The following is a 17,934-nucleotide window of genomic DNA, read 5'->3' as shown; positions in this document are numbered from 1 at the left end:
CTCCTTTAGGTATTGTACTTTTCAATCTTCCGCTTCTTACCTGATGAACCTGCCATTCTTCCTTCTCCTTTAGCTATTGTGCCTTCTGATCATCACCTTACCTGATCAGCCAGTGATTCTTATTTCACCTAGGGTCTTTCACCTTCACCTTATTGAACCCATTTATGCTTTAATTTTATTTTGTGGTTCCTGTTTGATACTAGACACATTTGGCTTTTCTTGATCTTTGTACGACCCTGAGAAAGGTGTACATAACATTATCTTCCACACTGAATTCACTAGTGTCTAAAACCCAGAGTCAGATTTGCCCCTTTGTTTCATTTTGCCGCTATTGTGGTCATTTATCTTCCCATTAAATACTTCTCTTGTTTCAGCCAGAATGAATAATTTTTGGCATTACAAGCTAAACAATCACCATTTGACTTCAGTTAATATCCAACATACATTTCCAGCACCAGCAGTTCTAATCTTCACATGATGCTTCAATCAAAAATAAAAACATTACTCATAAAAATTCTACAGCAACAATGCTGGGAAAAATTACAATATTGCTTCTTGTTACACATCTTGTTACTGGGGCATAGTGTAGTGTGTCCTGCAATTCTGAAAATGACTCCATAGTGTTCTTGTGACTCATGTAACTATTGAACATATAAAGAAATTTCAATTTCTCACTTCACAGTTCCTTCACACTTCAGTCTGCTTATGTGTTTCGCAACACTGGCTCCTACTGGTCAAACAATGTGTACTCTATCACCTACTATCAGCGAATCATGTTAAACTCTTCACAATCACTTAATTTTAATACTATGATTTCAATTTATTCTCTCCTGCATTCTTCCTCATCCAAGATAATCCTGTCACTGCCCCTGTGCAGGGGATCAGGTACACTGAACTACTATGCATTATGCCACTCATTACTGCTTTTACTATTTGAATCATAAAACTTTTAGAAGCCAATAGTTACATAAAAAACTTTTATTTCACTGAACACTTATTTCTGATAAAATTCATCATCATCATCATCATCATTTAAGACTGATTATGCCTTTCAGCGTTCAGTCTGGAGCATAGCCCCTTTATAAAATTCCTTCATGATCCTCTATTCAGTGCTAACATTGGTGCCTCTTCTGATGTTAAACCTATTACTTCAAAATCATTCTTAATCGAATCCAGGTACCTTCTCCTTGGTCTGCCCCGACTCCTCCTACCCTCTACTGCTGAACCCATGAGTCTCTTGGGTAACCTTGCTTCTCCCATGCGTGTAACATGACCCCACCATCTAAGCCTGTTCGCCCTGACTGATACATCTATAGAGTTCATTCCCAGTTTTTCTTTGATTTCCTCATTGTGGACACCCTCCTGCCATTGTTCCCATCAACTAGTACCTGCAATCAACCTAGCTACTTTCATATCCATAACCTCAACCTTATTGATAAGGTAACCTGAATCCACCCAGCTTTCACTCCCATACAGCAAAGTTGGTCGAAAGATTGAACGGTGCACAGATAACTTAGTCTTGTTACTGACTTCCTTCTTGCAGAAGAGAGTAGATCGTAGCTGAGTGCTCACTGCATTAGCTTTGCTACACCTCGCTTCCAGTTCTTTCACTATGTTGCCATCCTGTGAGAATATGCATCCTAAGTACTTGAAACCGTCCACCAGTTCTAACTTTGTTCCTCTTATTTGGCACTCAATCCGTTTATATTTCTTTCCCACTGACATTACTTTCGTTTTGGAGATGCTAATCTTCATACCATAGTCCTTACATTTCTGATCTAGCTCTGAAATATTACTCTGCAAAATTTCAATCGAATCTGCCACCACAACTAAGTCATCCGCAGATGCAAGACTGCTTATTTTGTGTTCACATATCTTAATCTCACACAGCCAGTCTATTGTTTTCAACATATGATCCATAAATAATATGAACAACAGTGGAGACAGGTTGCAGCCTTGTCTTACCCCTGAAACTACTCTGAACCATGAACTCAATTTACCATCAACTCTAACAGCTGCCTGACTATCCATATAAAGACCTTTAATTGCTTGCAAAAGTTTGCCTCCTATTCCATAATCTCTTAGAACAGACAATAACTTCCTCCTAGGAACCCGGTCATATGCTTTTTCTAGATCTATAAAGCATAGATACAATTCCCTGTTCCACTCATAACACTTTTCCATTATTTGCCGTAAGCTAAAGATCTGGTCCTGACAACCTCTAAGAGGCCTAAACCCACACTGATTTTCATCCAATTGGTCCTCAACTAATACTCACACTTTCCTTTCAACAATACCTGAGAAGATTTTACCCACAACGCTGATTAAAGAGATACCTCTGTGGTCGTTACAATCTTTCCTGTTTCCATGTTTAAAGATTGGTGTGATTACTGCTTTGGTCCAGTCTGGTGGAACCTGTCCCAACTCCCAGGCCATTTCAATTATCCTGTGTAGCCATTTAAGACCTGACATTCCACCGTATTTGATGCGTTCCGACTTAATTTCATCCACCCCAGCTGCTTTATTGCACTGCAATCTATTGACCATTTTCTCCACTTCCTCAAATGTGATGCTATTTCCATCATCATTCCTATCCTGTTCGACCTCAAAATCTGAAACATTACTGATCATATTTTCACCTACATTGAGCAACTCTTCAAAATATTCCCTCCATCTGCCCAAGGCATCCACAGGATTCACCAGCAGTTTTCCTGACCTGTCCAAAATACTCGTCATTTCCTTCTTACCTCCCTTTCGAAGACTGCTAATTACACTCCAGAATGGTTTTCCAGCAGCTTGACCCATAGTCTCCAACCTGTTTCCAAAGTCTTCCCAAGATTTGTTCTTGGATGCTGCAATTATCTGTTTGGCTTTGTTTCTTTCTTCAACATAACTCTCTCTGTCTACCTGAGTTCTAGTGTGTAGCCATTTTTGATACGCCTTCTTTTTCCTTTTACAGGCTGCCTTAACTGTGTCATTCCACCAAGCTGTTTGCTTCATCCTACTTTTACACACTACTGTTCCAAGACATTCTTTAGCCACTTCTAGTACTGTGTCCCTGTACCTTGTCCATTCCTTTTCCAATGACTGTAATTGACTACATTCAACTAACTGGTACCTTTCTGAGATCGCTGTTATGTACTTGTGCCTGATTTCCTTATCCTGAAGTTTCTCCACTCTTATCCTCCTACATATGGACCTGACCTCCTGCACTTTCGGCCTCACAATCCCAATTTCACTGCAGATTAAATAATGATGAGTGTCATCAAAGAATCCCCTGAATACACGTGTGTCCCTCACAGCCTTCCTGAATTCCTGATCTGTTATTATATAGTCAATGACAGATCTGGTTCCCCTGCCTTCCCAAGTATACCAGTGAATGTTCTTATGTTTAAAAAAGGAGTTTGTGATTACTAAGCCCAAACTGGCACAGAAATCCAAGAGTTGTTTCCCATTCCTGTTGGCCTCCATATCCTCTCCAAATTTACCCATAATCTTTTCATACCCTTCTGTTCGATTTCCAATCCTGGCGTTAAGATCACCCATGAGCAGAACACTGTCCTTGTCCTTTACTCTAACAACTACGTCACTGAGTGCATCATAAAAACTATCCATCTTATCTTGATCTGTCCCTTCACAATGCGAATATACTGACACAATCCTAATTTTCTTGCTAGGCACTGTCAAATCTATCCACATCAGTCGTTCGTTTACATACCTTATTACAACTACGCTGGGTTCCATTTCTTTCCTGATGTAAAGCCCTACACCCCATTCTGCTATTCCTGCTTTGACTCCTGACAGGTAAACCTTGTATTCTCCCACTTCCTCTTCTTTCTCACCCCTTACCCGAATGTCACTAACAGCTAAAACGTCCAGCCCCATCTTACTTGCAGCCTCTGCCAGCTCTACCTTCTTCCCAGAGTAGCCCCCATTGGTATTAATAGCTCCCCATCTCATTACCATTTATTTGCCAAGTCGTATCTCAGGAGCCCCTGGTTTGTTAGATAGAGGTGGGACTCCATCACCTCCAAAGGTCCGAGGCATTTTGCTCTGATTGTTGCCAGCATCATATTTATAGTACCAGGGAAGCAGGTTGCTAGCCTTACTTGCCCCACGTCCCATTGGGTTTTACCCCTAACGGTTGAGAGACTAACCGGTGGATTTGGTAGTCTTTGCCGTATGAGCACAAAGGTGACCATGATTCAGAATATGTCCGAGATGCCCAGCCTTATTCCAAAGTAACTGGTACCCCGACTGTCGGGACCACTTACTTAGCCACTCATACGTTGCCCGTGGTTCATGAACTAGGGCATGACTACAGGAACCCACACCATGAACCACTCTGATAAAATTATTTAAAAAAAAAACACACAGAAATACTACCTCGTCACACCATTCACTATTACTCTAACTTCATGGATTCTTTTTGGTTGGGCAAGAACATTTGCAACAGTAAGAAGAAAGAGCATAGGCTAAAAGTTAAAACCAACCTTTTACTATGGATCAGAACTATGGGTTTCACATGCTGATCTCAAAAGAAGCAAAGTTCTCAAAACATTATTTATGAAGGAGAACCAGAATATCAAGACTGAGAAGACTTGCAATGCTGAAGTAAGTATTGGAATGAGGACAAATGAAACAGTGATAGCATAGAAAGAAAATGAGATGGACATTTGTTTAAAATCTTAACAATGGTGGCCAAAGGACAGTTTTTGATTGGAAATCACCTTTCTGACAGGAACATAGTAGGCCACTTAACTCTTAGAAAGACTGTATCACTGAAATAATGAGGCATCATGGTGTATGCAAGGAGGATGCCTTGGACAGAGATGCTTGCAGGAAAGATCAAGAATACAGCAAAATGTTGTTATTAATTGATCTTTGTATTAATTAACTGCATAAATAATACTAATACACTAGTACTATCACAACAGAACAGTTTTCTTTCAATGACAGGAACTGCCATACACTGATCAGTCAGAACATTATGACCACCTTCATAAAAGCTGGTAGGTCCACCTTTGGCACAGATAACAATGGTGACACATTGCACCATGGAAGCAGTGAGGCCTTGGTAGGCTGCTGGAGGGAGTTGGCACCACATGTGCATAAATGGGTTACCTAATTCCCACAATTCTGGGGAGGGGGGAGGGGGGGGGGGCAAAGAGCTCTGACACCACTTTCAATCACACCCCATGTTCAGATTTGGTGAGTTGGGGTGCCAGCACATCAACTGGAAGTCACCACTGTTTTCCTTGAGCCACTGTATCACACTCTTGGCCTTGCGACATGGCGCATTTCCTTGTCGAAAAATGTTACTGCAAATGGTAAACATGATCATAATGAAGAATGTACATGGTCAGCAACTAGTTCATGATACTCCTTGGCCAACATGGTGTCTTGCAAGAGCTCTACTGGCCCCATGGATGCCCACATGAATGTTCCCCAGAGCATAATGGAGCCACTGCCAGCTTGTCTGTTCAACAGTACAGGTGTTCCCCTGGAAGATGACAGATATGCACCCTCCCATCAGTATGATGAAGATATCAGTATTCATCAGACCATGCAATCTTTGTCACTGTGCCAATGTCTAGTGTCAATGGTCACATGCCGATTTCAGTCACAACTTCAAAAACATGGCCTTAACATTGGTGCATGTATGGGTTGTCCGCTGCACAGACTCATCGTTAGGAGTGTGTTTAAACACACTTGTACTCTGCCCAGCACTGAAGTCTGATGTTAGTTGTGCCACAGTTCACTGCCTATCCTGTTTTACTAGTTTGCCCAGCTACGACATTCAACATCTGTCGTGAGGGATGGCTGCCCAACCCTACAATGTCTGGACATGATTTTGCCTTGGCTTCACCACATGCTGAAAGACACCGAAGCTATTCTCAAACACCTGACAAGTCATGCAGTTTCCGAATTGCTCACACCTGTCCCCAGTCAAACTCAGATAGTATGTTCACCTTCCCCATCCTACACACAGATAGCACACACCCTGATACTACATGCACCATGCATGTGACTAGCAGTCATTCCTCACCAGCTGACGATGCTATCACCTAGACAGGTTTATATCAATAGTAGACTGCTGGTCATCATGATCTGGCTCATCAGTGTGTATGCATTCAGTATTATGACTTCCAAATGGATGCTGGCCAAAGCCAAGCAAACCATGTGACAACTTTGGAGAGAATGGTCAAATCCCTCTGTTTATTGCAAGCATGTACTGGAAAGTAACATCTCCAAAATTTTTATACTGTTCCCAGTATCAGTTGAAGTATTACTAGTCTCACATACTCTGTCTACTTTCCCACTTTGCTGAAACAATATGCAATCCTCAGCTACTAGAGGACTGAATTACAGTGTGTAACATGGGGGTGTGTCACTTAACCATGTCACCACATGAGAAAACCCTTAGAAAGCACAGAACACAAATTCAATAGTTCATACACACATGGAGCACTCTCTCCTTCAGCATGACAATGCTAGACCATACACAAATTTTCTGGGACTTGCAACAGCCCGACACCTTGCATTCATTATTATCGATCATTCTCCATACAGTGCTGGCTTGCCCTACCAATTTTCATCTGTTCCTAAAACATAACGAACATCTTCAGGCACTATATTTTGATAGTGGTGAATTGGTGTGAGCTGAGATGAGGCTGTGGGCCTGCCAACAAAGTAAAACATTCTACAGTGACAGCAGCAACTAATTGGTGTCATTGGAAGAAAGATGTCCATCATCAGGATGACAATGTTGATAAGTAAATATATAAAAATGAAGAATAAAGACATAGAATGTTAATAAAGTTTGTTTTAGTTGAAAAGCCTTAATAATTTTCACATAAATTTGGAGGCATTACTTTTCAGCATGTCCTCGTGCCCAAAACTTACACCTACCACACATTAAGTTTTAATTATTTACATAAGGAAGGTGGCTTTCAGTTCATAATTCCTACACACATCTCTAAAGGTCATAGGAAAGTTCAGTCAATCAACTAACATGGCACACAAAGGAAGACAAGACTTCATGTGAGTAAAAGTTACATTCTGGGCACCCCCTGCATTTTTCAGTGAACAATTGACTGTGCTACTGGTGAATTAGTAACCACAACCGTTATTTGGCTTTCGTATTTGTTGGTTTTACCAGCTCTCAACCATGTTATCACATTTCAACCTAACCTAGTCCTTGAGCTGCACTGGAAATCAGTCTACCACCACTACCACTACCAAGATTTCAAAGAGTGCAAGGATGGTGTAAGACCACACTTTAACCTTTATGTGGCCTTTCAATAGTTTTGAGGTTCAGGTCCAAGGTTAATGAGTGTCCACATTCCAATTGGCCTAAAATAGACCACACCACAAGAATTTTAGTTATACTCATGACATGCCATTTGTTGGCTTTGACAAGTCTCAAACAGTTGCATTTCAAATTAACCAACATTTGAGGGTCTGCTACAGATCACTACACAGTGGTGTGGGGAAATAAGCCCCCCCCCCCCCCCCCAAAATCCTAAATCTGCATTCTGTGCTTTCACAAAAGCACAACTGACTTAATGGTCATAGGATCACTGATTCCTCTTGTGGTGAATACCTCTATTCACCAGGATTAGCCCCTTCACTCACTTCAAAATAAGAAAAAAGGCGATCTGCAATACAAGGAAAATTGGAGTAACCCAGAATTTGTTAGCGGCTACAGCACAATGTTTGCTGTGATTGGCAGCGGTAATTCAGGCTTGGCCCCTATTGGTATCTTACACAATCATAGCTCTAAACACTCCCTGACTAAAACTCCCAAGATATGGTGTCTGTATAATACCGAATCATCATTACGTTCAGGGTCACAGTCAAAGCCTGAACTAAGTTGGTTCTAACCACCCTATTACTATGTTTACTAAAATTTAGTATATTTAGTTACTTCCCTATAATTCTCCTACAGGGATGGCTTAGGATTACTGTTCTGATACTGCTGGTCAAGTTGATCACAAAATTTTCACTCAGTTTGTACAAACTATAATGAAGCATTCACATATATTGAAATGCAAATGCTGCATTAATGCTATCCTAATACTTCTGCAGTTGTGCCCAGCTGCTCAAGACAGATAGCACTCATTTATATTCAAAGGCAAATGCTGCTTTAATGCTATCACAATATACCAGCAGTTGCACATAAGATGGATGCCGAAGCAAACAGATTTGTTGAGTGTCGATAGTTCACAGGCAGTTTGTGCGGTAAGGTCTGGGCCCTCAACTCTGGTTGGCAGATTGTAAAACTACTAAAGGCAACCAGTGAGTTAGTTTGCCTGCTGATAGCTGAATAAATCCAAATGGTGGTGATGCATCAAATTTCAAGTGTCTTGTGCATGTAAGATTATTTACACCAATAACTAACATCACTGCAATTTTACGAACAATACATACAGCAATCTGTAGTAAATGTAGGAAGTGGTTATGAACAAACATGTCAATATTTAATGTGCAACCCCATGGCTTTGTCAAAACTTTGCTGCAACATACAAATTCATTCCACACCTACAGATTGTGTATCAATTTATGTCTCTGTCTGAAATGAAACGTTACTGGTGTCAGTCCTACTTTCACTTTGTTTACCTATTCAGTCAACACCTAATGCCAATACAAAACATACTTCTGAGGCTTGTGACCACACAAATGTCATTAAAAATCATTTAGAAATTATAATTCTTATTCCATACCATGTTACACTGCAATAATGTACCAACTACACATGACAGATCTTTAAATTTAATGGCACTGCAAACATTCATCTCAGTCAGTTATTCTTATGTTGCACATTAAGGTTGTCATTTAAAAGAAGCATATCAAAGTAGAATATACCCACTCTATAGCAAATATCTTATCAGTATAATTTGGCAGTGCATTAAAAAATTTTCATGTTTATTGAAAATTAAATTTAAACTCTTGCCTGAATTCTATGTGAGGTTTAACACAAAGCTTATTTCAATGCTCTGTGCGAAGCATCATATTTGACAGTGAAAGATTACCAGGTTTTTATTAGACTGAATTGCTCACAGTTCCAGCAGTATGACATGAATTGTTTGTATTCATACACCATCCTGCACATAGTAATTAATGAAACATTGATAAGAAATGCAAATAGCCACTTACCATGGAGCCTGACTCAGCTGGTACTTCATCTGTTTCCTCTTTTTTCATCCATACAGGTGACTTCTTGTCCATGGCTGCAGTTCTATATGTCTGGAAAACAAGCATTCTGATAAAAACAGTTGTTAACAGTGTCTGTTGTTACCATGAGGTACAGCTCAAAGGCAGTATTTTCACTTCCCTAATGGGAGCAACAAGTGTGTGATTACACAGGAAATAGATTCAAAAGTGGCTGAGGAAAAAACTGTTCAGTGATATCAACTCATTTACATTTCTCAGGTTATAAAGATCAGAACACTCAAAACCATGTACATTGGAAATGAAGTAGTACTGATTGTTGCTACTACTTTGTAACACTGGCTTATGGCATACTAACCTATTATGACAATTAAGGAATATGTGTATTTTTTGCATGATCAATCAAAACAATACATACATGCAGCCAAATTACTGAACAGAACCAAACATTTTGCACTACACTTTGTTCATTCTTAATTTCAGTCTCATAGGCAAACGACGAAAACCCAGACATACAGATTGTTTGCTACCCAGTGAATAAGCATTTTTAACATGGGTGTTACTTCGAAACTTTCGTCGTCTATAATCATTCATGGTTGATATTCAATTTGGAGTAAGCACCGCCATTCTGGAATCTTTACCCGCTCATGAAAGAAAAGCATATACCTTCAGCTGTAGTCTACACATTACACTGTGGAAGTTCTGATTCTTGATTACCATCAAGCCTTAGCATTGGTTAGTTTTTACCTTACAAAACTAATTTTGTTAGAGGCGTTACACTTAAGATACTTAGGCCTAGTACCTCGTTCTGGCCAAATTAAATTTTTGGCAATTTCCTAAATAACGTTACAACATTCTTCTACAGAACTACATTAAAAGATACACACTCCAATAAACTGGTATTTACATGGGATTTACTGAACTATAAAAGAAAACTAAGTAGAGTAATAATCAAAGCACACAGAAAACTAACAAAAATGAAACCGAATTAATACTTTCTACAGCATTTCTTTTCAAGCTAACATACCCAAACCACGAAATGATATAACTGGGGGCACTTATGAAATGGCGTACCGTAGCCCTACAATCTGGAGCAGCCCGCATCTCTTCACGGCAAAGTTTCTTCACAAAAATTATTACGACTAAGAAAATCAAAAAAACCATACTAACATAGTGAATGTGCCAACTTCATTGTACGCCTTTTCTCACCAGTCACGCAGCACATAACATGTACATTCACTTTCTGTGGAAATCATTGTATACAGCAAACGCTCCAGTAACTTCTGACAACGCGCCACAGTCTCGACCATTTCTTTTGCGAAGATACACATTCCGATTTTACCGGACAGGCCGAAAACTGCCAACACTTGACTGGATGCCATGCAATCTCGACCTGGCATTTTTCATAATGGGATGAACCGTAAAGACACAAAATGCTCTAAGCTCCCTGATTAAGTACTATTTACCTACCTTTCGCAGTTCGAAACCTTGAAAGCTCACTGGAAATAACCCAGGTGTTTGACTGTGATGAACATAACCTGCAAAAATCATACACAACATTTACACACTGCCACAAACTGACGCCCATCACGCCGTAGATGATGTGATCACAACTAAATAATGAGTAAAATCTCATTCATATGTACCCACTAAAAATAATAAAAAAAAAAACTGTGTCAGTAATAACTACCATAGCGTCATTACAAGCTATTCGTGGACTACTAATCAGCATCAGCTGTTGTTATAATAGAAAAGAGGTGCCATGTTAACTGAGTTCTAAAACAAATTTTTGTCATTCATTTAGTCATGTTTGTAATCGCTATATGTTTATTTATTACCTGCAGAATGTAACACAAACTTCCTCAAAACCGAAACATGTCCAAAGATTAAAAACGTACCGTTAGCGAAAGCCCAGGATCTGACAGGCGTCCAAGTTAGCGAAATGACTGATGCTCTAGTACCGGACCTACCGATAGATGGCTCTATCAGCTGATTACTGTCGTCTGTGTTGTCCGCCATATTCGAATGTGGCAAGAAGTTTCTCTCGGTCTGTACGGTGTATAAGGAATTAAGGATTATCGAAATGGTGATTTCTTGTTCCGCTTTTAATTGTATGAAGCGATGGAGTAAGGAAAGTGACTCACCATTTCATAGGTAATAGGACTACCGATACAATACGATAAAAATACAGACTTAGTGCGTTTGCTAATTCGTTGTTTTTGAACAGGTTTCCTCTCAAGCACCCAGAGCTGCTAAAAAAGTGGATTACTTCCGTGAAGCAGAAAGATTTTAATCCTACTTCTTGCAGTTTTCTTTGCGGAAACCATTTCCGACAAGATGGTTACGTAGTGAGCTCTGGAACATGGAAGAAACGTCTCAAACCCGAAGCAGTACCATCATGTTTTGACGTTCCAACACATTTGATGCCACCAAATAAACAGCCACGATGACAAGTTGTTAGGATTTTGAGTGAGAACGATGCTTCTCCATTTGAGGTAACTAATTAATTTCCTTGCTATGTGTGTGCTTTTTACTTTTGTGAATTTATTTCGGACGGACACAAATAGGCTACATATGTCTAAGCAATGTTGTAATACAGGTCCATATTTGTATTTTTAGCGTTCTGTCATAGAATCCGTGCTCGATTTGCCCACCACAGAAGCTACTGAATGCGTGGAGAATGTTGTCAATGAGAATTCTTCCGTGGAAAGCATGTCCCATTTATCCAATGCAGAAGCTGCGAATTGTGTCAAAAACGTTAGTATAAGGATGTTTTCACACTCCCAAAGTTTTCTTGTAATATTTTTTCATCAAGCCTTGAGTTATTTCAATCATATATAACGAAATCATTTCTTTATTTCAGAGTGCAGTTGGTTCTTCAGTAACTGATTGTGGTATACAGTCGAAAGTAGAAATGGAAGACAAGGCGACCGAAACTTGCAATTTTTTCTCAGACATTGTGCATGAATTAAAACGTAAACTGAAGTGCGTCCGTGAAAAACTTCGAAGAAGAGAGAAGAAAGTGTTTTCCATGGATGACATCAGTTCATTGAAGGAGAAGGGGCAGCTTCCTGAGAAGTTACATAACTTCCTCAATCATCAGAAAGGAACACAAGTGGAATTAGTGTGCAATTTAGTGAACTCTCTCTCTCGTCAAAGGGTAATAGATAAAGAACAAATGTGAAAATGTTTGCGATGATTGTGTACTTTTATTCACCAGCATCGTATGAATACCTGCAAAATTAATGCCTATGCACCATAAATCATTGATTTCCAAATGGGTGGCAAGTGTAGATTGTGAACCTGGCTTCTTAAAAGATGTTTTTATCTACATTGATTTAAACCCAATTGTAAGGGACCAGTTCAGTGACTCGTGTCTAATTGTAGACCGTATGGCAATTAGGAAGCAAGTAGTTTGGGACCAAGGAACTAAGCAATACACAGGTTTTTTAGAGTTTGGTGGCGAAGTGCCTCAGTCAAAAGAAGTAATAAAGGCATCTGAGGCTCTGGTTTTCATGCTTGTCTCTATTAAAGGGAAATTTAAATGCCCAATTGCATATTTCTTTATCAACGGTGTACAGGCAAATAATCAGGACACACTGATAAAATCTGCTTGAGAGAGGCTGCATAGTTCTGGCATTAGGGTTTGGTGTGTTACATGTGATGGCTGCAAGGTAAGTATAAGCACTTTACGTTCACTTGGCTGTATTTTAAATTTTTCCAAGGGTGATTTTAAAAGCCACTTTCCTCATCCTGTGGAAAAATACAATGTTTATTGTATCTTGGACATGTCATATGATTAAGTTAGCCAGAAATGCTCTAGCAGAAGTATCTGCTATTGAGTCTCCAACTGGCATTATTAGATGGCATTTCATTGAACAATTGAACAAGGTGCAACAAGAAGGAGGTATGACATTTGCCAACAAACTATCAGGACAACATGTAAGTTATGTAAATAGAAAAATGAATGTTTCATTAGCTGCACAGACTTTGTGAGTTCTAGTGTGGCAGATAGTATAGAGTTTTTGAGGAGGGTTGGTGATCCAAATTTTAAAGGAAGTGAAGCAACAGTAGAATTTTTGTGTTATATTGATAGGATTTTTAATATTCTGAACTCCAGAAATCCATTAGGTAAACGGTATAAGAGTCCCCTGAGACTTTACAACAGATCTTATTGGCTTAGTATTTCCAGAGACACTGAAAATTATATCAAACACTTAAACATCAATGGTGTTCCGTTGCTGCTCCATGGAAGAAATACTTTTGCTTTTGGGATAATTTTCAATATACAATCTGTTGGGCACATAGCTCTGGCAAGTAGGCGTCATGTTGAATCTCCTCTGAAGTATTTGCTAACACACAAACTGTCACAAGACCACATAGAGCTTTTTTTTTTTTTTTTTTTTTCCTGCATTTGTTCCAGAGGTGGTTGGAACAACAATCCAAATGCATACCAGTTCAAATGTGCCGTGAGAAAGTTGCTGTTGGGTATCAGTGTCACTGCAATGAATGGGAATTGCTCAAATTTTAATGTGTGCTGTTTGCCACCTGTTTATGATTTTCATGCAAGAAAGCATGTAGTAGAAAATGATGAAAATGCTGCAGAAAATGAAGTAGAGAAGTTCTCATTTTACAAGCAAAATATACTCTATTATATTGCAGGGTATGTGTCATTGCGCCTTTCAAGGCAGATCACATGCGAAGACTGTCTTCACATACTGAACCCACCAGTTGTTAAATCTGCATTTGAATGTGATGCTCTCTATGCTTCTCCCAATATGGCCAATAAAAATGCATTTGTAAATTTTGTTAACCGGGGAAAACTGGTTAAAACAAGTGACTGTGTGTACTCTGTTGTAGAATACTCAAAGAAACTGTTTCAGATGTTTGTGATTGCTGGGGATATGCGATAGAAATATATACAGGCCAAGATTTTGCTTTGTGTTAAAAATAAATTTGTAGATCACCCATTTCCTGCTCTTGGTCATGATTACCATAATGAAATTGGGATTGAGGACTTACATCAGACTCAACTTGTTTGTAAGATTGCATCCCTGTACTCCTGCATATGCTTAAAAACATATGGAAAAAAATGTCTGCTGAGAAAATTTTAAACAACAAATCAAGTATAAGGCAGAAGTTAAATAAACTCATATTGTTTAATCATGTATAGTGTTCAAATTGGAAAAGATTGTGTAATGGGACATTCCATGCAGATGGGTGTGGCATTTTGACAGATTTTTAAAACTATTTTGTCCATAGATTTGTTGTTGTGTAATGATGAACTTCAAAAGATGAATCACATTGAAGTAAAATTAACTCTTTACGTCCTGTGTAGATATTGTAACAAAATTATAATTGTTTACTATATAAGCTTATTTGAAGATGTTTGGTGTTACAAAATATGCACTTGCATTAAAAACAGGTGATTTGTGTGAAATTAATGAAAAAAATGTCCTGGGACTTATTTGACAGATGGCTTTCAGTGTGAGAAAATATTTCCCTCAATAACTATGTTAACTTGAATTTTTCACTTTAAGAAAAAGTTTAATCACAGGATGGATGTGATGTAATGGAGTATGCAGTGACCCTATGTTTCCAACAGTAATGTTTGTGGATACTCTGCAACATAAGAGCAATAAAATTGTCACTCTGTTAATTCTTGTTTTAATACTTCCTAGAATGGACACAATGTTCCAATTGATCATAAGCATTCTTATTACTTTAGAAACATTTTAGAATAAGGGGGCCTGAATCATGCAAAACCTAATTTTCTGAATTTTATCTTTATTTTGCTAGGAGGTTTTTCTACTATTTTTCCTGTTTTGTGGAGGAGGAGGAGGAGGGGGGGGGGAGGGAGAGAATGCAAATAATCATATATAATTATCTGTCTAGCACTTCGAAGTACAGAATACAGTGATTACAGTTACACTTGGAAATCTAGGAAATATCAGTATTCATGTTATATGCCTAATTTTCATCATCATTTACCTTAATTATATGATTACACTTTTTGCTAATTTGAACTGTGTGCTACATGTTAAAAAGATTTTGTTTGGGCATAGTAATAAAAGCATCTCATTTTGTTAGTTCATATGTCCCATACAGAACTGAAATTATCAAGTTATGACAAAGGAACGAATTAACATTAAGGAATCTTACTTCACAGAAATTATGTAACAATGGTTACACTTTTTGCTAGTTAACTTTAACATAAACCATTTAGTTTTCCATTAAGAGTGAAAGCAGTTGCACTAATCACATAAAGAACAAACAAAGCTTCCCATAGGGAACTAAAGTATTGTACATTTGAGCTATTGCAGATCCAAAGTATTGTGCTCTTCATATTTCTATTTAAAAAAGTTTGTAACTCAAATTCACAGACTTTTGGAATCTGTACATACATGTGTGTAGCAAGGTACTTTTCATGTGCCATGTGAAACCTTTAATTTTCTGGTTTAAATATAATTTATTTCATGAATTACCTTTAATACCAACAATGTCTGAATGCAGTATTTACCATTTAGAAGAAGAAATATTAGTGTACAGAATAACAAACCTCATGAAAAATGCGAGAGATTGTTCTGTACAGAACTTGGAATGGCTCTTTATCAATAGCAGGTAAAAAGGCTTCTATTAAATGTTCAAAGAAACCAGTCAGTACCTCTTAATTCACCATAGAGGTGATACAGTAACAAAACAATTTACTTTTCTCAGAATTTGTGCTAAGTATTAAAAGTGTGAAGACCTATTCAATTAGTATTTGCTTTACCAATAACCTGTAGTACAAGCACACGTAAGCAGGTAATTATGGGAGTCAAGAGTTATGTTAAAATTAAAGATACTGATTGGCATTACTTGCTCACAAAACATTGTAGTTGCTGTACAGTTTATTCTGTATGTGGTGTACCCAATGTGATTCCTGGAGGACATAATATTCTGTTATTCTATGGGAATGCACTGGTAATTTTGTAAGTAATACGTAATGTCAGTTTTTCTGGTACCACTGTGAAAAGGACATGATATTAAAGAAATAAAATATCTATATTGAATATGTGAATTGAAAACATCATGAATAAAAAACAATAATTAAATTGTGTTCCTACAGTCCTTGTTTTAATGAGCTTTCTTCTGCACTAACTTAAAAATCTGACATTTGTTACTTGCAGTTAGCACCACCTTCCATCAATTCACTTAGCATAAGAAATTCTGTTGGGAAGTATGCATTGGTAGTAACGCCAAAGATTGTCTATTATCTCGATCGCCAAAAGTCAATGCCGTGCATAAACAAGACAAAATCATTTTTTTATTTGTTTCTGATTATCTCATCAAAATTAAATTATATAACTGTGACATAATGTAGAAATTCGTAATGAAAACGCCCAGACATTTCACTATATGATATACTTCATTAGTATTTCTATCTGTAAGTGACGAATTTTTGCTTGTGAACTCTCGTGATTTGTTGCATGCTGCAAACACGAGATTACTTTACTTTGAGTTTTTCTTTAGTGTTTGAAAGATTTGTACCTTCTGCTGTGTGATACACCATAAATACTACCTGAGAAACACCACAAAGCCTGAGAGTACATTTAGCTTTAAACTGCTCAAGGTACAGGATGTTACTAATATACTGAGGAAAATGAAGAACAGTTTTAGTAATGACGTTTATGATTTAAGTTCAGCCATGTTAAAAATGTGATTCAGTTCAACTGCCAGAATTAATAACACTTGTAGTAAATACATGTATTTTGGAGGCTCAGTTCCCAAAGGCACTAAAGTTTGTTAGTCACTCCAATACACAAAAAAGGCAGCCTCTCAAGTTGTGATAATTTTAGGCCTGTTTCAATTGTGCCAATCTTCTCTAAAGTGATAGAAGCTATATTAAATAATCAAATAGTAAAATACTTTGAAGAAAACAAAATCTTCACTCATAGTCAATTTGGCTTCAGATCAGGGTTAGGAACTGTTAAATCTGCCTTATTACTTTTAACAAAGTAGGTGAAGCAACTAGAAAGCAAGCTAGTGGTTCAGAATAAACTCTTTGATTTATCAAAAGCTTCCGACACTGTGTCTCATGAAATCTTATTGAACAAACTGCAATTCTGTGGCTTTACAGGAAGTTCTCTGGAATTGATAAAATCTTATCTAAGTAATAGAGTGCAAAAGGTGGTTTTTAATGGTGCAGAACCAGATTACTTACCTGTGGGCATGGGTGTCCCACAAGATTCTGTACTTGGCCCAATTCTATTTATTATTTATGTAAATGACCTACCATGTAACATAGCTGGGCCGTCAACTAGGACTTACTTATTTGCAGATGATCTTGCAGCCTGTATAACTGCAGAAACAGCGCAGAAGGTGAAATATGAAGCAGTCCAGTGCACTGTCAAAGTTGAAAATTGGTGTAAAGCTAATTCCCTTTGTGTCAACCGAAAAAAAATACAAGACCTGTATGTATTGTGGAATAATAACACTGAACTTGAGCAGAGTTCAAATGCTGTTAATTTCCTTACAATCTCAATTGATTTAAAATTATCCTGGGGTAGCCATATAGAAAAAGTGGGAAGCAGCAGTAGCAATGGAATATTTGCTCTATGGAAGCTGCGTCTTTGTCTAAACATGCCAGTACTTAATGAGGTTTATTTTCCTTTAATACACAGTCACATTTCCTATGGTACAATACTGTGGGGACATCAAAGCAAGGCAGCTAATGTCTTCAAACTACAAAAGAAGGCAATAAGACTGATATGTAGCTTG

At 38.0% G+C, this 17,934-nt stretch overlaps 1 protein-coding gene across 1 annotated transcript in view; it reads right to left on the bottom strand.

Annotated features, from left to right (window-relative positions):
• The window catches only part of LOC126427290 (uncharacterized), a 126,340-nt gene extending 115,257 nt beyond the window's left edge, over positions 1 to 11,083 (bottom strand). Inside the window, exons 1-3 of the mRNA XM_050089579.1 lie at positions 11,013 to 11,083; positions 10,645 to 10,712; positions 9,160 to 9,249 (exon numbers count right to left, since the gene is read on the bottom strand). Of these exons, the coding sequence (XP_049945536.1) occupies positions 9,160 to 9,231 (72 nt within the window). The 5' untranslated portion in view covers positions 9,232 to 9,249; positions 10,645 to 10,712; positions 11,013 to 11,083. The remainder of the gene's footprint in view (positions 1 to 9,159; positions 9,250 to 10,644; positions 10,713 to 11,012) is intronic.
• Positions 11,084 to 17,934: the final 6,851 nt, after the last annotated feature.

This window comes from Schistocerca serialis, chromosome 11, assembly GCF_023864345.2.
Source record: "Schistocerca serialis cubense isolate TAMUIC-IGC-003099 chromosome 11, iqSchSeri2.2, whole genome shotgun sequence".
Classification (NCBI taxonomy): Eukaryota; Metazoa; Arthropoda; class Insecta; order Orthoptera; family Acrididae; genus Schistocerca; species Schistocerca serialis.
The sequence above is the reverse complement of the archived record's forward strand: the minus strand, read 5'-3'. Positions and strand labels throughout refer to the sequence as shown.